The sequence below is a fragment of the Lycorma delicatula genome, chromosome 1, assembly GCF_047948215.1.
Source record: "Lycorma delicatula isolate Av1 chromosome 1, ASM4794821v1, whole genome shotgun sequence".
Lineage (NCBI taxonomy): Eukaryota > Metazoa > Arthropoda > Insecta > Hemiptera > Fulgoridae > Lycorma > Lycorma delicatula.
Genome location: NC_134455.1, coordinates 263,144,581 through 263,168,893, shown reverse-complemented (window position 1 = coordinate 263,168,893; position 24,313 = coordinate 263,144,581). Strand labels below are relative to the sequence as shown.

Here is a 24,313-nt window from a genome sequence, read left to right as displayed (position 1 = left end):
TAGAATTCTAGTTAAGATTTTTTATGCATGACTCGTTAAACTAATTGTTCTGTATTCTTCACATTTATCTGCCCCTGCTTTCTTTGGTATCATGACGGAAATTCCCCTTTTTCATAAATATTACACACCAGTTTGTATAATCTATCAATCGCTTCCTCACCTGCACTGCGCAGTAATTCTACAGGTATTCCGTCTATTCCAGGAGCCTTTCTGCCATTTAAATCTTTTAATGCTCTCTTAAATTCAGATCTCAGTATTGTTTCTCCCATTTCATCCTCCTCAACTTCCTCTTCTTCCTCTATAACACCATTTTCTTATTCATTTCCTCCGTATAACTCTTCAATATATTCCACCCATCTATCGACTTTACCTTTCGTATTACATATTGGTGTACGATCTTTGTTTAACACATTATTAGATTTTAATTTATGTACCCCAAAATTTTCCTTAACTTTCCTGTATGCTCCGTCTATTTTACCAATGTTCATTTCTCTTTCCACTTCTGAACACTTTTCTTTAATCCACTCTTCTTTCGCTAGTTTGCACTTCCTGTTTATAGCATTTCTTAATTGTCGGTAGTTCCTTTTACTTTCTTCATCTCTAGCATTCTTATATTTTCTACGTTCATCCATCAGCTGCAATATATCGTCTGAAACCCAAGGTTTTCTACCAGTTCTCTTTGTTCCGCCTAAGTTCACTGCTGCTGATCTAATAATTTCCTTTTTAACATTCTCCCATTCTTCTTATACATTTTCTACCTTATCTTTTTTACTCAGACCTCTTGCGATGTCCTCCTCAAAAATCTTCTTTACCTCCTCTTCCTCAAGCTTCTCTAAATTCCAACGATTCATCTGACATCTTTTCTTCAGGTTTTTAAATCCCAATTTACATTTCATTATCACCAAATTATGGTCGCTATCAATGTCTGCTCCAGGGTAAGTTTTGCAGTCGACGAGTTGATTCCTAAATCTTTGCTTAATCATGATATAATCTATCTGATACCTTGCAGTATCACCTGGCTTTTTCCAAGTGTATATTCTTCTATTATGATTTTTAAATTGGGTGTTGGCAATTACTAAATTATACTTCGTGCAAAACTGTTTAAGTCTGTTCCCTCTTTCATTCCTTTTGCCCAGCCCGTATTCACCTACTATATTTCCTTCCTTGCCCTTTCCAATGCTTGCATTCCAATCTCCAACTATTATTAAATTTTCATCTCCTTTTACGTGTTTAATTGCTTCATCAATCTCTTTGTATACACACTGTACCTCATCATCATCATGGGCGCTTGTAGGCATATAGACGTTAACAATTGTTGTCGGTTTAGGTTTTGATTTTATCCTTATTACAATGATTCTATTGCTATGCGTTTTAAAATATTCTACTCTCTTCCCTATCTTCTTGTTCATTATGAAACCTACTCCTGCCTGCCCATTATTTGAAGCTGAGTTTATTATTCTAAAATCACCAGACCAAAAGTCGCCTTCCTCTTCCCACCGAACCTCACTAATTCCTACTACACCCACATTTATCCTATCCATTTCTCTTTTTAAATTTTCCAGCCTACCAAGCTTTTTTTAAACTTCTAACATTCCACGCTCCGACTCGTAGAATGTTAGTTTTTAATTTTCTGGTGACCCCTTTCGTAGTAATCCCCACCCTGAGATCCGAACGGGGGAGTAGTTTAGCTCCTGAATATTTTACCAAGGTAGGCGCCTCCATCATTACTATATGAAAATGCAGAGAGCCACATTTTCTTGGAAAAAAAGCAGCTGTAGTTTTCCATTGCTTTCAGCTGCGCAGTACTCAGAGGACTGAGTGATGTTGATATGGCCGTTTAAGTCGTCCTGACTCACGCCCCTAACAACTACTGAAAGAGCTGCTGCCCTCTTTCAGGAATCATTCCTTAGTCTGGCTCTCAACAGATACCTCTCCGATATGGTTGCACCTTCAGTCCAGCTACTTTGTATCACTGAGTACTCAAGCCCCCTCACCAACGGCAAGGTCTCATGATTCATAGAGAGGAGGTTATATAGGCAGGAGTTGGGAATTAAAATAGAAGATATTACTGACCAGAAAATGAATCTGCTGTTTAGGAATAGAGTAGTAGATAATTTAAAACAGCATTATAAGAAAGATTGAAGGAAAAATGTATTGTAGAAAATAACGTTTTACTGAAAATGTTTGTATTTGTTGATGATATTGTTTTTCATTTAGCTGAAGCTAAAACTAAATAAAGTCAAAGAAGTGGGAGCTTATGAAGTGGATGTCACAGATTAGTATTAAAAATCAAGCAGGCTATTAAAATTTAAAATCATGGTATTAGATAGAATAAACAATAAAGAAACCTATAACAAAATTCTAGAATTATGTTGGTTCTAGAAAGAACTTAATTGGTTGTATTAGAATACAAATAATTAAAAGAGTTAAAATGTAAAAAGAAAAAAATTAAAAAATCGGATGTGGACAACACATGACTTCCTTGTGCACCTATTAAATTATTATTTACATATTTTTTTAAAATGAAAAGTAGACTTACATAAAATTTTATTTCATTAAAAACTGATTTTTTTTTGTTATTGAATTATTAATTCATTGTAAAGATTTTTTACAGTGAGAGGTTAATAATTATTAATTTAATTAAATTATATTAATTTAATCAATATGTTTAAATTAAAAAAAAAAAAAAGTTAAAAAAAGGAGATAAAGTTTGATTCAAACCGATCTGCCTTCCCCTAAGATCCAAATATTTCATTAATTAAAATTTTATTTGGCTATAACTTTGGAACCAGTGAAAATAAGTACCACTTATGATGTATTGTTAAAAGTTCTCAATGAGGGCTTACTTCTGCAGAAAAAGTCCAAAATCCAATTTCTTTTGGATTTTGAGCTTTTTTGGACACTTTTGGTTCAGTCGATTGCAATCAAAAAAAGAGGAGCTTAACTGTATATTACAGCAGCCCTAAATCCAAAATTTCAACATCCTACAGCTAATCATTTTTTAGTTATACAAGATACATAATATATGTACAATGTCACACTGAGACTAGTCAAAATGGTTTCAGGGATGGTCAAAATGGATATTTGTGTTGAAATCTGAAAACTGACATTTTTCGCGTTCACAATACTTCCTTTACTTCATACAAAGAAGTAAAAATCAGTATGAAAAAGAAAGGACTGGGGAAGTGCATCAAATCAGTTTGTCAATGACTGCAAAAACTTTATTGCCATATACCAATATACATGTGCATAAATCCATATCATCAGTTAAATTCAATAACTTAAGACGAGAGTGTGTGCGAAACTGTTTACACAAATTTTACTTAAATCTGAAACTAAATGGTCATTTTGATTGGCAAATAAGCAACAGGTACTGAGAAAAAAAATTATTTAAGTAAAATAAATAAATGGAAAAAATAAGAAAGAAAGAATAATAAAACTGTTTATTGACAAAAAACCATACTTACAAAGCACTTAAACCAAGTATTTTTAACAGTGTTTTGAAAATAAAAATAAATTACAAACAAATCAAATTGAAGGATATATTAATCTTAAAATAACCAAACCACTGAAACCTCCAACTCAGGTAGCCCAGTGTGAATTGTACATTTCTTACTAGGTTGGAAAGATAAAAATTGGCCATCATTAGAAAGATAAAGATAGTATGAACCTTAAATAAATCAAACATATGAACAAAATTTAAAAACGGATAATTGTTTTATACCCTATGATTGAAAAATTTCACAGAAAGATTATTAATAAATTGAAAGTTTTAAAAGTCTGCTGAATATTAGCCTCCCCCATATTTCAGCAATGAAGTTTCAGCATATCTATTGATAAAATATCTTTCCCATCTACTTAATTACTATTTATTATGTACACATTTAAAATGTTTATTCGTAATAACATAATTAAGCCTTTGTAATTAAATATAATGCTTTTTACTTTTTAAGTATGCTGTATTTTTGGCAGTAAAGCAGATATCTTAAATGATTGTTAAATGCCTTGGTAGCTTAGTGAATGATATCCTCACTAAAAAAGCAGGGTTAATTACTGATGAAGTGTAGGTGTTTTCTATCCTATTATTTGTATTGTCTGTGTTCAAAGTGTTAATAAAGTATGCAAATTATTTACATAAAATCAGGAAATATATTGTTAGGAAACATGATGTTTGTTTAGCACATTTAAGAGACAGCATTTTAAATATTTAATTAAATATTGTAAGATAATATTAAATATTTCTTGTTTTCTTTTTAAAACAATTATTGAAAATGATTTACATAAAAACAGCTTCTATATTGGTAGGAAACATGGTTAATACAATTTTGACTTGATCCTTTTTCAGTTCTGGGAATTGAAAAATAAAAAAGGCTAGATTTTGTAAAAATTGAGCCAAAAGTTGTTATTGCTCAGGATAAAAAATTTTATATAAAACATTTTTAATGGGAAAGGTGAGATTTGGCTGGCTGATAGAAAAGTAAATTTTAGCTTTGCCATATATTTTGATAACATTATAGTTCATTGGGCTTATACTATGACTTGACTTTTCTTTATTGCCTAGCTTTCTTATTCACTGATTTCATTTTGAAACTACTTATATTTTTGTAACATATATAGTTTAAAAATGTATGTTGGATTTTCCCTGAAACTGGTTTAGCTAGTTAGTGTGACTGTTAACCAACATAAACCTGCCAATAATTATTTTAATATTGTTAAATTAAATATATGTTTTTATTTATTCAACTTAACAGTTTTACACGTGGTTAAGGTTTTTTAAAATTTATGTTCGATATTTATTATGTTTTGTTGGTAATAAAAGCCAGGATCTGTAAAGCAAAATATCTGCATGATAACCTCTATACCAGCTATCTGACTTATTGTCCCATCTTTTAATATCATTTAGAATATTATGTTTTTGTTATTCTACTACTTAAAACTCTGTAATTACATTGTGTGTTCAGATGAAATTTCTATTATTTTTATTGTTTTGCTTTAAACAGTAACATGTGAATAGAAGCTTGTGTGAATGTATTTATAGAGTAGGTTTACATATGGTAGAGGTCACTTTCTATTGTTATTAAAGTCTGAGTTTGTTGTGAAAATATTTTCTTTAAATTATGCATTTTAATGTAATTGAACTGGACTGAGACTGTCATAGTCTCTGAGTAGTGTTCGCTTTAAATAATAATACCCTTCTGGATCTAAAGACAATTTAGATCTATTCAAAATTAAAAAAAACTCAAATAAAAAGGAACCTTTGTATAATATATTTTTTCATTGACAGGTATTTTTAACTATTTCAGATTGTAGAGTAGTCACCATTTGTTGGCTGTGAATCTGTTGATCAGCAAAGATATGTTATTTTTTCATTTTGTTCATGAAAATTTCTTTTCTTGGATCTAAATGTGCTTGAAATAAGATATAGCATAGGCAGTGAAGGGGGTTTGAATTGTGAAAAAATCAGGGTAAATATAAATTAATAATTCACTAAATGGTAAAATCAGGTTAACATTTATTATTTTTTTAATAATGATTAAATATCTATTGCTTGCTTTCCAAATACCTGAAAATTTGCTTCCAGAAGATTTTTTCACAATTGCTAATGTATAGTTTGATAAAATTAAAAACACACCTTGTGACAAAATACAATATACTTAGATATAAGCTAACATTCATAAAATTGAATTGTTTCATTTTCAGAAACAGTGGTTAATTTTATTGCCTTCTAAACTAATCAAAATATACATCATACTAACAAAAATATATATTATTAACATCATGCACCTAAAAATGCAGACTTAACTGTACTAAATATTTGTTGTAAGTGGAACAGATTGTATGCACATTCACCCACAGATACAAAAATCATACCAGCATGTACACAACATAATCAAATTTTTCAATTAAATGGGTAGTAGGCATGAACTCAGTAAATTTGAACAGTAAAACAATATTTAAATAAACAGTTATAGATCAGATGTTCTATTTTTAAAATTCAGAGGTTTGTAATAAAAATAGTAAAGGGAGTAGAAAGCTACTAATCATTTTTAAAGAACTTAGTATTCTGTCAGTGTCATGTATGTACCCTGGAAAAATTTGCTAGATAACTAAATTCTTCTTTTTTTTGGAACCATTAAATCTTTTCACAGTTGCTGTATGAGTAAAGGTAAATTTGCAGTAGAAAAACAATGTTTATCCATTTATGAACGGTTGTTCATGTTTTACACTGCATGATAAGTTATCATTAAGTGGCTGTTATTATTGAGAGTGATCAAATATTTTATAAAACTAAAAAAAGTTATCCTAAAATGGTTTTTCCAATTTTAGTGATTTTTATTAAATGGTGTAGATATAACTCTACTGTTTTTGGGGTAATAAATTAACTATTTAAAAGTTCAAAATGCATCTCATATGGCACTTCAAAGCTGTAAACTTCGTTTTGGGTTCTTACATATTGCACTTTTATGTTGTATGTATCTTTTGTTTTACGTTCTATAATACTTAGATGCTATCCTATGCATTTACTCAAACAATTTTATGGGGAAAAAATTTCCTAATGACAGGCATCATTAATGACAATTTCATCTACACTGCAAAGGGAAAAGGAACAATCAATCTTTAGAAACATATTTCTAAGCATTTAGAAAGTAAATCATAAATGTGTGGCTTCTTATTAATCCAGTGTGGTGATGCAGGAAAACATTTGCCTTTATTTATTATTATTATTACTAGTGTGAAATACCACAAAAATAATTTAATAAGGTAATTTTATCTTATCAAAACTATTAATTATTTTGAAATCTGATTTAATTATTTTGAAATCTGTATTCCTGGTCATTAAAATTAAGATATATGAAAACAATTTAAAAGATAATAAAAAGATCAACCTTATTAAAAATAGGTATGGTATGCATTAATTAATTTATTTGTGTTAATTTGACATGTTTGATACATTTTTATCACAATTATTTTTTTTTTAAGTCTTATCACTTGAAAATTTAATGTCTTAATATTTCTTTTACAAAATCTGCATTTAGCCATTAGATCATAAAAGAAAGTTGGAATACTTTCTTTCATGGTGATTCGAAGGCCCTGCCACATCATTGTTAGATGCAACACTGTGAGCAATTTAAGCAGATATCCTAATGTTATATGCACACACTGATAATGAGTGTGCAGCTGTTTCTTGTATTTCAACTTTTGTATTGCTGCCAACCACTTCTTTACGAGTAGTGTTAGGTTTATTCTGTACAAGTTCCTTTAAATAGATATAGTATGTGGAATAAACAGTGTTTTTGTAGACTAAGATCAAATATTCTAACTCTTTACAGATATTTTTTAAATCTTATACAAAAAATACAGTTCACAGATTGATTGATATAGATTTGGAATCTCAGTTCAGAATAATTTTTTTATCACAGATATTTACATTCATTGTTGTTGTATAATTATGAATAGATTTGTTCCAATAACAAACATATCACTCAAAATATTGCAAAGAACTTCAATAATCTGTTGTTATTGTATTGTTAACAGTAAAAGAAAATATAACAAACTTAATTTGCAGATGTTTATTATTTTATTGAAATAGATTTAACATCTTAAAATTACATTATCAGCTTATATATACATTTATGTATACGACTTAAAAATAATTTGGAATTTAAAACAGCATCTTTATAAAACATGACTGGTTTAAATTAAAATATGTTTATATGTAGGAAATAAAAACTTATGGAGTGAATAAAGCAAAGAAATAACTCATACTATGAGATATTTATACTGTTGCTTACTAATATTTATACTAGTTACTGTTGCTTACTGCAACAGTGAGGAGAAATAAGCAGAATTGCAAGGATAGGAAAGTTGTGAAGGGAGCTTTCAACAGTTGATTGATTTCAATATTACTGTAAGAGGTAAACAAATTAAAAGTAAACTAGAGGTTATCAACCATAATTCCAGGTAGTTGGATTATTAAATTGATTCATGAGTTGAGAGGCTTTGCACCCGAATTCCCTGGCATTGTGTGCCCTTCTTTTGACTGCTTCTTTGCTTAGAATTCTTAAAAACATTTTAAAGATATCTTAATTAAATCCATCTTTGCTTTACAGCATTAAAAGATATTGTATATCTAAAATCGTTCTGCATTGTAGTAATCTATGTTTAATAATTTTCTGGGAAGTACAACTTCAGGGCTGCTTTAATCTTGCTAATTGTGAAGAATGTTAGCTATTTCCAGAATCTGGGGTTCAGATTCTGTATGGGAACAACTTGATTTTTCTGCCAACAGTACCATAAGTTTTTAAGATAAATTATAAAAATTATTTTTGAATGGTTTCCCTTCATCTTGAAGGATTTAGCCAGAACTGTATCATTATATTTTTTTAATTTTCATTTCCTTTCTAAAGTGATAAAGCAATGCAGTTTCTTGCTAGGTTTACTCTGTAAAAAGCAGTATGTTTTGAGCTATCTCTCCGTCTTTCTGATGAAGTACAAAAAATTTGGTCATGTCATTATTCAGTTACATGTCACTTAATTGGTTACATTTTGAATTTTCATAGAATACTCATCTCCCCTGCAAAAGTTGGAGTTTGTATTTAAAATCTTTATTTATTGCTCTGTATAACAAACAAAAGTCATAATGTTAGTGTTCCAAGGCTTTCTTTTTTTTTATTAGCTCTGTCATTTTGAATAAGACCTGAATTGATTAAATCTTTTTATTAGAGGTAGCTGTGGTGTTATAACACCACAGCTGGTGGTTATATAACTGCTGGTCACATGGTTCTTGCTTTTCAAAATAGTCTGTGTAGTAGTCTCCCTCAGGAAGTCATATGGTGGATTTATTTTTCGTTTTGGGAACAGAAACTTACTGTTAGCACTATGAGACCTTCTAAATGAGTGACTGAGTTTAGCTTCTCAGTATGCAGAATATTATAACAAATATATAATACTTGCAAGAATGCAAGTAAAAATGATTGTGAAAGGCAATCAAAGATGCTAGTATTGTTGTGTGTTGTAGGTGAGAACTACTACCTGATATATTATGCTTATTAATTATATATGGGATAAAATTGTTCCAAAGCACTGAATTGATAATAAGGAAGAACATTAATAGAAACAAAGAGAAAACATTAAAGTATATTGTTTTAATAACTAGTGTATAAGGTTTTTGGAAAAAATGACCGTAATTCTTCTATTATCTGTTTTTGATTATTAGATCACAATAAAGTAACATAAATGCAGTGTGCAGTAGGATATGAATGAGACTGTATTCCATTGAAATTGCAGTTACTTGAGCATTTGCTGCAATTAAAAATTATGGGAGTAGTATTTCTTGTTAAACCAAAGTACTTTTGATTAGATGTTAACAGTGGAGTAGTATATGTAAATTTATTTTTACCAATTCAAACCCTTTTTTTAATTGTGCTGTTCAAACTCTTTTGTCTTATAATGAACTCCAGAAATCAGTTTCAAGTCAGATTTGAATATTTTTGTTACTTACTGTGTGTGAATGTGTACTGTATGTGAATGGCTTCGTTTTAGGAATGGTGGATATGAAATTTGATAAGCTCTACTGCTATTCTGTAATTATCTTAAAACTGTTGTAAGACATTGTTATCTATAAAAAATGTGTATTTTCAGTGAGATTTTTCATGCAGATGTGGTCCCCAGTTGCAATTGATGGTATAATTAATTATCAAATGTTTTGTATTAATAATGTTATAGTGTCTTACCTTAAGCTTTCCCTAGTGAAATCTGGGTTCAGTGATACCCTTATTGTTAAGGTGTTTAGTTTCTGCATGCATATTTTCTGTAGATTTAAATTTGCTCTTTATATACCTAATATGTACATTGTCTCACCTGTGCCAGTGTTTCACCTTAACCAGGGCCTGATGTGCAAGATAATTCAAAACAAGAGAACAGTAGTGATGACGGTAATGAGGATAATAAGAAAAAAAAGATGACATTTAATTTCATAAAAAAATCACCTGGGGGATTTGGAAGCAAACCTGTCAAAGCCATAAATATCAAGTTGGAACCTCAGGTAATATTTTTATTAATATACAATTCATTTATTATTATTATTTATAAATCTTAGTTAACAGTATAACTTGGTGGCTAATTTTGGAATTTAACTGATATTAAAAAAAAAAATAGATTACAAAAAAGAATTGCCATTGAAAAACTATCAGTCTTTACTGTGTAAAGTGTTTGTTCATTTATTTTTTGCTAGAATCGTGTTTTTTTTTCATAAGATTTCTGTGAAAGTCAAGTTTAAATGACAACAAATTATGATTGGCTGACTGAATAGAATTTCATGTTTTAAAAAAGTGAATCTGATTTGTTTAGAAGACTTTCTTATTAGTGTACACATATCAATTTTTTTTAAATAAAAAGTTTTGCATAGAATATTACACCTTTTGTATTAAGCTGTCAGTCAAATATAGGGTTCCGTGATATCTTTACTGTTAAGGTGTATAGTTTTTACATGAATATTTACTGTATATTTAAATTTGGTCGTTATATGTGAGGCTCATTCAATAATTAAACAGACAAACATTTTTAGTGAAAGAAATGCTTAATGCAGGCTACTGAAACTTTTTTAAGTGTCAGCTGTTCGATTAATATTTGTGTAAACGTAGCTTCTAAGTCTTGGTTATGATGGCATGTCTGCTCAAAGAAAGTACTTTTGAAGAACAGCATTCTGTGGTTTGATTTTTCCTTTTGGAAAGTGTACAAATGTCAAAAACATTCTTTTGGATGAAACAACAATATGGCAGTAGTTGCACGAACTGTGCGAGTTTTTATGTGTAGGTGGAAAAGTTTAAAAGTGACTGTAAAAGCATGACCGATGAGCACCGCTCTGGGCATCCGGTAATAACAGTGTAGAAGATTCTACACTGATTCAGGGTAGAAGATTCTTGCATTGATTCACTTATCCAAGAAGGCTAACGACTTAAAGTTGAACAAATTGCTGAAAAACTTGCAATAAGTAAGTGTTGGCCACATCCTGATCCCTTAGGGGAAGCATCCTGATCCAGCCACCCCCTCAGTATCTAGCCCTGATGGGCTGTAATCCCATCATTCAAAACAAACTGAACCACCATAAGATTTGTGCAAAGTGGGTTCCCAGAGAGCTTACCATTCTTCACAAAGCAGACAGATTTCAAATTTGCACCAAACTCAAAAATTGTTTCAATAACAAAGGTGATGCATTTTTGGACAAGATTTTAACCTGTGATGAAACTTGGGTACATATTTTGAGCCGGAGTCCAAGCATCAAAGCATTCAGTGGAAACATCCTGAATGCTTGTCTGCAGGCAGACCCTGAATGCACTTGTGTCTGTCCATAAGAAATTCAAAACGCAACGATTGGCTGGTAAAGTCATGTTAACCATCTTTAGGAGTGCCCCCATGGTCCAATTTTCAGTGACTATTTGGAGGATCAATGCCTTGTCAACAGCCTGTAACTCAATTATGATTGAGAACAAAGTCAAGCCTGTGTTGAAGAGGAAATGTCTGGGATGGCAGAAGAAAGGTGTTCTTCAAGACAACTCTTGACCTCGTGTGGCACAACTGTTGCTGGAAACTATTGACAGACTGGGTTGGGAGCTCCTACCTACCTGATCCTCCTTACAGCCTCTTGAGACCTTGCCTCTTAAAATTTTTATTTGCTTGGTTCGATGAAAAAAGCTTTGTATGGCATAAAGTTCAACGACAACAAAGAGGTAAAGAAAAAAGTAAAAAAACTGGCTTCGAGAGCATGGTAAAGAATTCTTTGCTGAGGGGATAAGAAGACTTGTAAAAAGATGGGACTAGTGCAGAGAAGTTGGTGGGGATTATGAGGAAAAGTAGCCAAAAAAATTGTATTTATTTAATAAACCATTTGCTGTACAGCTATTTGTCTTTTAACTATTGAATGACCCTCGTACCTAATATGTACATCGTCTCACCTGTGCCACGCTTTCTTGAAACTTTCTTGATTTCACTGATTTTAGCAACGTATTTCATTCAGTTATGCATGAACTACTTTTAGTTAGTAGAAGGCATCATGTTAAAAAATCTGGTGATGCAATATTGATATAGGTTTGATATAGGAAAGGAACTTTTCCAAAGATTCATATTTTCTGCATTATTATCAACATGAGTATACTACTAAATTATATAAATTACTAGCTGAACCGGCAGTGCTTCACCAATGCTAGATTTGAGTGTGTATATATATATATATATATATATATATAGATTAAATGAACACAAATGAAAGTTTGATAAAACATTATAAAACTTAACATTATGGAACTTCATAAAATTTAACCTTACCCTTTTCCCTTCTTCCCATCATCCCTTTTCCACATCTTCCCTTCTTCTCTTTTTTCCTTTCTCCCTCATTCCCTTTTTTCCATATTTTGCAAAAATATTTTTTTTTCACATATATATTCTGAATATGTGGACCATAAATACAATTCTTCCAAATATCTCAATCCCAGCACCATCTAGTGGATCCATTTTTACAGAGCTATTTCTTTCCGTGTAAGTAACATGTATTCTAAATATGAGTCCAGTCGAACCATAAATACAATTTTCTGAAATATCTCGACCCCAGTGCCACCAAGCAGGTTCATACTAATTCAGAAACCTTCGCGGTCATGCGCACAACAACTCGCCAAAGTTTCATTGCAATCAGATGAATGGTGCAGGAACACATACGGAACAAACAAACACTTATTTTTATATACATACTTGCAGACCCGGCAATGCTTTACTATTGATAGATTTCAGTGTGTGTGTGTGTATATATATAGAGTAAATTAACACAATTGAAAGTTTGATAAAACATTAAAAAATTGAACATTAAGTAATTTACAAAATTTAACCATTTTTTTATCCATTTTCTCCCTTTTCCTATTTCTTTTTTCCCACTTTTTCCAATTTCCCTTTTTTATTTTTCCTTTCTCCCTTTTTCCTGAGTGTAAATCAGTCCAGTAGTTTTTTAGTCTATAGTGACACACACATGAACAGTGCCTTTTATATATGTAGAAGAAGAAAGTCTGTATGTATATTTGTTTTGTAAATATCTCGACTCTCTACACCGGTGCCACCTAACGGGTATAGTTTTTGCCAAAATTTTTCTTTTCATGCAACTAACATATATTCTGAATATGAGCCAAATCAGACCATAATACGTTTTTCGAAATATCTCTATCCCAGTGCCACCTAGTGGGTCCATTTTTTCAAAAATATTTCTTTTCATGTTATTAATATATATTCTGAATATGAGCCAGATTAGACCATAAATACAATTTTTTGAAATGTCTTGACCCCAGCACCACCTAGCAGGTCCATTTTTTGCCAAAATATTTCTTTTCATGTAAATAATATATTCTGAATATGAGCCAAATTGGATCATAAATACATTTTTTCGAAATATCTCGACCCCCACGCCACCTAGCAGGTCTAAACTAATTCAGAAATTTTTGTCATCAATGACCAGATATTAAGTCAGAGGCTGTAATTTTACAAACAACAGAACTGATAATTTTTATAATATATAATAGAAGAAAATTTTATTTTACTAATTTAAAAAAAAATGAAAACTATAAAAAAAGAAGACTCCATGTAAATGGCAACAGAACCCCTTCTCTGCTGATAAATGACTTCCATGCTGCTGGAATGTGAATGACCAAAACAGGGTTGGGAGTATGGCAAAAAGAAAATTATAAAGGGAAAAATATAAAATTTATTTGTAATGCTTGGTCTAAATGGTTGAGGGAAAAATTTATAACAAGAAAAATCTCCCTCCAGGTTAGTACAATTAGAGTGTTAAAAGAGATTTGTTACTGGTAAAGTATAGATACAGTACATTATTTTGCTAACAGATGTTTGCTTACCTTAACTAAATTCCAAATTAATTGTAGTTAATAAAAACAGTATTTGTATGTACTCATTTTTTACTTTGAAGATCATTTGAAATTAAAACTGTTAAGTTTTAGATTAACTTCATTAGATAGATTAAACACAAGTGCACTTCTTTCTATTAGAAAAATAATAAAGACACTCGATTAATTAATTGCTTCATAAAACATACTCCAAATGAACCATTTCTTTAATAGATTTTCTTTATAAAATTTTTCTAACGTTTTAACCTAGACTGTTTGATTTGTGTGATACTTTCTGTTTCCAGACAGAAATTTTCATAATTTTGATTATTATTATTATTGTACAATGTATTTTTGTATATAAAAATCAGTTTATAGAGAAAAAAATCAATTTAATTACACCAATTTAGTGGCTGGAACATAATGTTATGATCAGTTTTTTATTGGAATATTATTGGCTGTAATGAAATTAAAGAACTCCTTGGTTCCAAAAAATCATATGAAATAATGGAATCAGTTAAAAGCATCTGGTTTTCATATTCATTATAATATTAAGATTTTTATGGCAAATTTTTGTCTTAGTTGGCACCACTGTGTGATCTTCACTGTGACACCACTGCAGAAAGCGTGATTTGGTTTATCAAAACAAGATCAGATATCACAGTTCATTGTAATTCTTGATGTGAATATGAAGGTGCCATGTCTACGATTAAAACAATACTCCAGTGTTCAATTAGTTAAGGAAACGGGCGGTATCAATCTTTTAAGTGCTAGTGTCGCTTGTACGTGACAGCAGCTTGATGCACTCATATTCCTACTGTTGCTTATATTTGTTTTTGAACTTTTTGACCAAGTACTATCGTCATATTAATGTGATCAGTATAATTATTGATCTACCAATTGCTGCTCTCTATTGGGTTTATAACTATTTTTACTGTTGATATCTTTATCTAATACTGAAATAAATGGTAAAGAAAATCATTTTACCAGTCACTAAGCTCAATTCATACGGAACAGCTGGAACATGTACCCTTGTGTTACAGTTTGTAAGCAGTGGCCTGTACCAGTTGTGTTTTCATTTCTCCCTAAATGTTATTCTGATAAATTTAACGGATGAATGTGAAATATTAGATTTATAGGAATACAGCTCTATCATAGGTGAGTCAAAAAAACCTAGTCTGTGCATGTTGACTCTAGATAAATAACTTAGTATTTAAAAGGTTAAAGGGGAAGACACCAGGCAGGCCGTGCATATGTGAACAGAAAGTGGAACAGATCTTAGCATCTTGTACTCATAACCGAAAAAATCATTAACAAGGCGGAGTTTAGAGTTAGGGATACTTCAATCTACCACATACAAAGTGGTGCATAAGAGGCTAAACTATGTGCATATAAGATACAAATTTTACATGAAATCAAACCCAGTGATAAAGTGGAAAGATTGGAATTTGAAGCTTTAATGCATAACGACATTGATGAAACTGAAGACTACTTGAAAAATGTAATGTTTTCAGATGAGGTGACATTTCACATGAGTGGGCTAGTAAATCAACACAACTGCAAGATTTGGGATCATTTCATGCCACTGCATGAAATTGTCAAACATCAGCGTGGTTCTCTCAAAGTCAATGTTTGATGCGTACTGATGAATGACTGTTAGTGGGCTTATTTTTGTACAAAGCACAATTAATGGGGTTATTTCTGTGATATGCTTGAACTGTATGCCTTTCCACAAATTGATGATATTGAAGAAGAAAAAGGATTAATTTTCTGTCAGCTAGATTGCGCTCCGCCACATTACAGCAGTTGTGTCCTTGCTGCATTAAACATTCTGTTTCAGCATAGGTGGATCTAGAATTCTTTTTGTGGGGCATTTGAAAAACATTGTTTTTTTTGGAGAAAATTGATGATAACCACCTACAGGAGAGGATTGCCGCTGCAATGGCATCCATTGCACCCGACATGCTGGTGAGTACATGGGAAGAGCTGGGTTACTGTCTGGACATGTGCTTGGAAATGAGTGGTTCACTTATCGAAGTGTATTAAACATCAAAACCTCAGAATTTATCCTTTCAGAATGTACAAAGTATGTCTGAAAAGTCCTCGAATTAAATTAAATAAAAATACAGATTTAAAGATAAACGAATTTACTCATATCACCTTCTACATAGAACCCTTCTCTAGTAATACACTCGTTGCAGCGCCAGTAGAGCCCCTCAAACACTGCAGAAATCACTTTGTGGGATCTCCTTCAACTGCTCGGTGCAAGCCCTTTGGATGCCTGGAATGTCGTTGAAAAAGCGGCTTTTAATCTTCAACTTGAGATTTGGGAACAAAAAAGAGTCTGCTGGAATCAAATTGCGTGGGATAAGATGGTGATTTGATTTGTGGTATAATATGTTAAAACTATTGCCATGTGTGCTGATGCATTGTCGTGCAGGAGAGTGTAACTGCCTGGATCCTGATATTAGGGCTGGATTTAACAAATGTGACGCATCAGGTGTTTTATTACTTTCAAATAGAATTTAGAATTCATGGTTTGATCAGTTGGGAAAGTTTAATCAGTTGCACGTGTACTTTAGCAATGTTTTCATCATGAAAAGCTGTTGACAGTCAACACTGTCAACACTTCATCACCGAATGCTTGCTGTATCATAGAATAAATTTCAACTAAAGATTTTTGAAGTCGGAACTCAAAATTTTATTGGGCTTCTCTGTTCCATGTTGTGAGCTTGCACAAAGTCACATGAACAAAACATACGCGGCCGATTATAACTAGAGACTGGAGTGACTAAACATGATGAAATTTTGTACATACACTTGTATTACAATTTTGCATTGTACTACATAGTTCCTTGGTTGTCCAAGAGATTTCGCTACTTGTATTGACTACAGAAATTAGGTTCTGGAACTTTTCAGACATACTGTGTATAGTCATGTAATTAATACTTTAAATACAATGCTTTTTAAATGTTACTTTAGACCATGAAGTTCTTTTATAAACATCCCTGCATATAGGTAGATGTATTTGAGGAAACAAATGAAGTGCAATCGACCCAAAAAAATACCTTTGGGGCAATATTGGTGGCAGGAAGCTGAAAAAATTTTAAAATAGGGATTCTTCGTATTTAAAAAAAATTTTTTTTGTATATTTATATCTTCCTGTACGTAATAATAAATAACCACTGCCAGGAAATTATAACAGCTTTGTTGTCTCCCTTTTCTTTTGGTCTGTGTAATAATGGTGATGCATTAATTGATTTAGGATTTTATAACTGATGATACATCTACAGATTCAGAAAGTATTCTATGGAAATAAGTAAGTTTATGTTAAACTTGCTATTTTGATGTGTCATTGGTAATTTGCTGAATTATTAATTGCAATACAATAGACATCTTGAATAAAATTGTATGTAATTTTTTAAATTTTGTTTTTAACTGAATCAAAGTTTTAATTGATTTTTATTTTAAAATATATAAAAAATTATCTGTTTTCTTGCTAGTTTATCATCAGTTTAAAAATTATAAAAATAATTGTTAAAATATTTAATAAGATTTATCTGGTTTCTTGACTGATGATTATATTTAGAATTACTATAATAAGCATTAATTCTGAGTGTTCTGATGATTGCTTTTACTTTACTGGGTAATTCAGTCTTAAACTTCATCCTCATTACTATTTAAATATGTAATTTTTATGTAACTTTATCAAAATGTAATTTATTGATTAGTTTTTATGAATTTTAATTTTTATTATGAAATATTTTTCTTAACATGTAGTGTTGTTTTTTATGCATTTCATTATTTTCATGGAGTTATTATTTTCATAATTTATTCATATTGTTTTATTAATTAAGTGTTTAGCTTTGTTAGATAAGTTTGGTTTGTACAAATTTTATGAAGCTTTATAATGTTGATTTACTGAAATTAGTGTCTGTCATACATTATGTAATCATAATGTTAACATTTTATGCTGTGTATTCTTCAGTTATGTAGCTCTATTCCTTTATTACTTACACGGGTCTGGATCTTTTTCAAGAAGTATACTTAACTTTTTTGTCATTGAAATTATATAAAGTTTGTTTTTCTATATATTTTTTTAAATTACTATTTTTATTACAAGAAATTGTCTTATTAACCTTTATTTTTGTTGTGTAAAAATTATTAATTAGTGTTGCATATATGAAGTCTGTTCGAAAAGTATCCGACTATTTTTCTCTGAAAAAATAACTGAATGTGAGTGGTAGAACTTTATAGAGCTCAGCATAAATATATCTATGTGTGTTTTTTGTAATTTCATATAGAGTTTATCAGATGTTTTCTAGTAATTATGTATTTATTAATATAACAGATGCTTGTTTGCACTTTTAATTTGTGCATAATGACAGAACACATTGGTTAAAATATGCTGTAAGTTCTGTCAAAAGCTTGTTGATATCCAAGGTGACAATTTTTAAGATTAAAAAAATAGAAAGGTTTCATGAACAAAGCTGTGAAGGTTACACAAATTAAAAGATTAATATTACTGTTTTCTGAATTACTGAACTTCAATTGAGAGTGCCCAACTTATTGGCAGGCCATTAATAAAAAGCCAGTTCCAAACATTAATTCAAACTCCATTAACAGTGTGTCCAGTTTGATAATGAAAATAATCTGCTGCCTTACTGATAGATTGAAACGACATTATGTACACAATTTTAATACATGATTTGTGCATTCACAATGTGGCCATGAAATTTCAGTCAAAGCTACTTGCTTGAACAGATGAAGATTTATTTTGAGACTGTCTAAGTGCACCAGCAATGAACCTAACTCTTCCTTTAGACTGTGCCAACTTGTGATAGAATCCTGGGTGTATGGGCATAATTCAGAGACCAATGTTTAGTTGTTGTAGAAGTCATCATAATCCCTAGATTAAAAGAAAGCAAGATTGGTAGGAGCAAAGTGAAAGTGATAGAGAGTGGTTTTTCTATACTAGCATGGAGTTGGCTTCTAAAATGTGCATTAGAAGACCAGTTTTACCTGGTGTCTTCATAATGCAGTTCAATGCTAGAAAACAGGATTTTAGAAATCTTGCAAGTGAAGCTGTATCATGATGATGTACTCACATATTTTGTCCAACCCAGGATTTATTGTTAGTTAAGCACAGAATTCAAGTTTAGCAGGCTCCTTGTGAAAGACTCCTGCAAAGACATGATGAATATAGCAGAATAGCTGGTAGCCATTCCAAAATAGATATCTTTTCATGGTATGTAGTTTTTGGATACCTTCTGAATATACCTCTCCATTTATCTTACCTACCTATCTATGTGTGTATATATATTTATATACATTGTGTGTGTGTGTGTGTATAAATCTTTTTCTGTCTCTATATATATATGTATATATGAACACATTAGCTAATCATATAATATAATATTTTTTCTGCCACTCCACAAAGGACAGAATTAAAGAACATTCTTACCTTTACTGTTTTTTGCTCATTATAGCGCTTTCAGGCATAAGCCCATCTTCGGTAATATTTTCTTTAAAATTTTTCTTTTTTCTTTACATTTACATATTAAAATAAAATTTAATACATTAAAACCTATAGAACAAATATTTATTCAGTCAATAAAGATTTTTTTTTTAAATTTAAAACATTATTAATTTAAAAATATATATATATATATATATATCATCAAGCATTTTTCATGATTATTTTAATATTTATATTGAACATTGTTCACGCATACAGCTACACTTTTTCAAAACAGAGATTTGTCTCCGAATTTATTTTCAAAATTAGTGATCATTCTTTTTTTTTACAAAAACTATTATTTAGGAGCAAGTATGACTTATCCACATGGAACTCGATCGACAATTCCATCTTCAGCTCTATGCAAAAATGAAATCAAAACACATTTTGTCAGTTTAAACTTTCATTCGATCATTTTTCTACTACATAAAGTTTCTTTTATATTTCAATATTAGGAATTTTTTTCTATATATAATTTTATGCCTTAACATATTTACGTCGAGCTAATGTTTTTATGCAAACTATTTATGTCCTAGATCTCAGTGAAAGACATGTGATGAACAAAATTTATTGCAACGTATTTTTAAAAAGTATTCTTATTAGTGTTTTATGTCGTACTGAATTCATCTCATAGAATTTGTTATAGGATAAAAACAACATATCTCATATTGAAATGGGATCCCTGTAGAAAGAATGGAATCGACCAAGTAACCTACATTCTTACTCTATTTATTTTCAATTGAAAACATGCAGGACATTGATTATACTTGACTGGTCCGCCAAAAGAGATTGAAGTATCAAAAAATGTATCCAACATTTTAATGCGCTCCAATAAAGAAACAAGAACGCTAATCAAAAAATTGTTTTGTGCATAGGATTACATTTTTATTCAGGATTTAGGATTACTAGTATGAAACAATCATTCATAAAACACATTCTTATTTATTTAATAAAATGATTTTGAAGTATGGGAGGTGTCGAAAAACTCTTTTAAAGATTATAGAGGTAGCACTGTCGCCTCTCTGTCAAGTTGTCTCATACTTGCCAGAGGGGGCAGTAGTGATGCCCCTCTATTTATATTTATATATATATATGAGAGAGAGAGAAAGAGTATATGCATACTAATGAGAGATTTTGTGACTGTGTGTAATCATATGTGGGCTTTTCAAAAATAATTAATCTTATAGTTTGCTGACATTAATTCTGAATTGGATTTCATAATAGTTATATTATAGTGCACTGAAAAATGAATTCAGCATATACGAGGTGTATTAAAAAAGTAACGAGAACTTTTGATTTTTGGAAAGAATTATATTAATTCTTCTACATTAATGTTACCCCTTCAAAATAGTCTGCATTAGATGTTGTACACTTATACCAGCGCTTTTTCCAATCTCCAAAACACTTCTGGAACTCGATCTTTGGAATAGTGTTTACCTCTTTCAGCTATTCACCTTTCATCTATGCTTGTAAAATGACGGCCCTTTAAGGTTCCCTTTATTTTTAGGAATAGAAAAAAGTCATATGGAGCCATGTGTGGTGAATATGGTGGCTGGGATATCATTACAGTGTTGTTTTTGGCCAAAAATTGATGAACAAGCAATGAAGTGTGAGCACATTATCGTGGTGCAAAAGCCATGAGTCGTTTTGCCACAAATCCGGGTGTTTATTTCGCACTGCTTCACACAGACAGCGTTGAACTTTTAGATAATACTCCTTATTGATTGTTTGACCTTGTGGCAAGAACTCATGATGCACCAGGCTGTTAAAATCAAAGAACACGGTGAGCATAACCTTCACATTTAACTGTATTTCTTGAGCTTTTATTGGTCTTTGTGATCCAGAATGCCTCCACTGGGATGATTAAGCCTTAGTTTTGACTTCATATCCGTAAACCCATGTTTCATCACCTGTTATGACACATTTCAGTAGTTCTGCATCATTTTTGACTTCATTTAGCGACTCTTGAGCAACTTCCATTTGTCACTGTTTTTGTTCGAAATTCAACAATTTTGGAACAAATTTTGCTGTCACAAGTTTCATACCAAAACATCAAAAAATTTGATGGCATAAGCCAGTGTATATCCCAACATCAGCAACTTCTCTGATTGTGATTCCAGCGATCATTCATAATCATTTCTCTCACTTTTTCCATATTTTTATCGGTTGATGTGCTGGGGTGTCTGGGCACTTATTATCTTCTATGTCTTCATGACATTCTTGGAAATGCTGATACCACTCGTAAACCCTTGCTTTATTAATAGCAGACTCACCAAAAGCAATAGTTAACATTTTTAAAACATTGCTACACTTTATTACATTCTTATAGCAAAATTTAATACAAATTCTCTGATCCATTTATACAAATAAAAAATCGCCAATTGTACACATGTTATCTTTTTGACAGCTAACAACAGACTAAACATCCAATATGGCTAAAAATGTACAGATACTTTTCAGACATATTTGCCAATACAACAACAAAAAATCCTGAGAATCTGACTAATAGAACTCGCAAAATTTCAAAATTCTTGTTACTTTTTGATGATATAAGGTGTAGAACAAATGTGTAAAATGAACTTATATGTAAAGGTACTATAGAAAATATTCATATTTTAAAAAATGAATTAGCATATAAAAATTATTCATAAATATTTCTTCAGTGTTCTTTATAACATAGTGATAGAAATTAACTAGGCTAATACTTATGGTATAGAAATTAATATTTATAAACCATACGTAAACCTTTAATATAAAAAAAATTGTTATGCTCAATTACTGTGCTGATCTACAATCAGAATGTGTTCTTGATTACTTACCACTAAATTACATTTATTTCATTGAAATCTTTTAAAAGTATACATTTGATAGGTTATTTAAGTTTAAAAATAAAAACATTTTATACTTGTAAAAAACATTTAAGCGGTAGACTTGCAAATATTTAATGTATTCATGTAATTATGATCTCTGATTCTTAGAAAATATTTAATTAAATTTAGATCAGGTGAGTTTAATTTATCTGCTTAAACAATTCTTGCAACTTCAGTCATAATTAAATAAGTTCTATTTTAGTATGTTAAAAAATGTAAAACTCAGGTTTATTATATTTAAATGATGGATAGCTGAATTTTAAAATCTGTATTAAAAACTATTTACAGTTAAACAGAATATTTTTTGAGTAAGTTGTAAGTCATATGAAAAAATTTAATCATAAAAAAACAACTCTTTTTAGTCATGTACTTTTTTTAATAAAAAAAGGTAATGATTGTATTAACCATGCATATTCTTTTTTCTAGAAAAGCAATGTTGTTACAAGCTTAAAGACACCTTTACAAAGTGTCTTTAATTCAGATAGTGAGGAAGAGGAAGAGATGCCTCGAGAAGCTCGAATGAGAATGCGCAACATTGGAAGGTAATAGTTATTTTTTATTGTTGAACTATAGAGTTCAGTGATTATTCAGTGATAAAAGAGCTATACAACTCATATCATTTAGTATTCTGCTGTGCTGATAGATATTAATAAGAAGAAAACTACATTCCATTTTGACCAACCAATTTACATCTGCGTTGTAAATATATTTTTTCTTTTTTTTTGTACCCAGAAATGATGCAAAATGGTACTTTGTTAACAAAATTATCTTGATTTTTCATTGGTGTTGTTGGCATTAAAATCATTATAAAAACTCAAAACTGTCAAATTCATATATGCTCAAAAAAGTTCAAGAACACACTTTTTATTAGGAGGTGAAAAAAAAGTAATATATAAATTTGGATATTTTTGTAAATTATATTTTTATTTGAGATAATGATTGGTTTAAGATACATATAAAGATGTAGAGGTTTGAAATTAAAAATGTTTTCTTATTTCATTGAATGAATTCTGATGTAAATTTTGTATCTAGTATTGAAAACAAAGTAAATTGTTTTGTTATGACTTTATTATTAATCCTTTTAATCCAAATTATTATGTGCTGGAATTGTGCAAGTGTGATGTATTAGTTGACAGTAGAGGTTTAATCTATTTTGATGCATGGTATACTAAGCAAGGGTTGAGCTTCTTATGCAGTATAAAAAGAAAGTATGTAATTTTATTATTTAGAGAGACAAAGAGTTAAAAAATTTAAGAAAATCCAAAAATTTATTAAATGTTTAAAAAAAATTGTTACTCCATACTTATGCCTATAATTCCTTGGATTGTGGGGGTTGCTGGGAAAAATTAAAAGTATTATAGTAAAATATGTAGTGCAATATTTGTACTTATTTTTCATATTAAAAGTAGCATATAATTTTTTAATGTCAACTTAGTGTTAATCATATTGTTTGTTCATTTCTTAAGTCTATGAGAATTTTAAACTAAATTTTATGGTAAATTTTTTATTTGCTAATTACTATTCACTTTGTTCCTTTTGATTATTTGCTTTCATTTTTATGTTAGGTAAATTGTCTACAAAATTTTACAGCACTGAGATGTAAATTTTCAGTCAAATAAAGATATTAGTAAAGAGTAAAACGTAATACTAGTAATACAGTTTAAAAGATTAATATACAGAGTTAATGATAAAAAACTATATACATGTAGTATAAAATTTCTGAGTACACATAGTTAATATACTATTTACCTATTTAATATATTTGTTAATTAAAGTGCACATTAGATTATTTATATGTATATAAACCAATAAAAGATGGGTTCCAAGACAATTAACTGAAAATCACAGATACCTGAATTTACATTCATACAGAACTTAAAAAGTGATATTTAGTGGAAAGTAATGGGTTAGATTGCTTAGTAACTTATGAAACTAGGATTCATTTTTTGAGCTAGAATCCAAATTTCAAAGTACGGAATGAAAACATTTGAGTTTGTCTGCCAGGAAAAATTAAGAACCTGTGTGACAGCTGATAAAATGATGCT

General features: G+C 30.3%; 1 protein-coding gene across 2 annotated transcripts in view; it reads left to right on the top strand.

Moving 5' to 3' along the window:
- LOC142331060 (PEST proteolytic signal-containing nuclear protein-like) overlaps positions 1–24,313 on the top strand; it is a 34,362-nt gene that overhangs the window by 4,350 nt on the left and 5,699 nt on the right. For both annotated transcript variants that reach the window (XM_075376706.1, XM_075376714.1), the window contains exons 2-3: positions 9,888–10,045; positions 22,695–22,810. In XM_075376706.1, the coding sequence (XP_075232821.1) occupies positions 9,888–10,045; positions 22,695–22,810 (274 nt within the window). The remainder of the gene's footprint in view (positions 1–9,887; positions 10,046–22,694; positions 22,811–24,313) is intronic.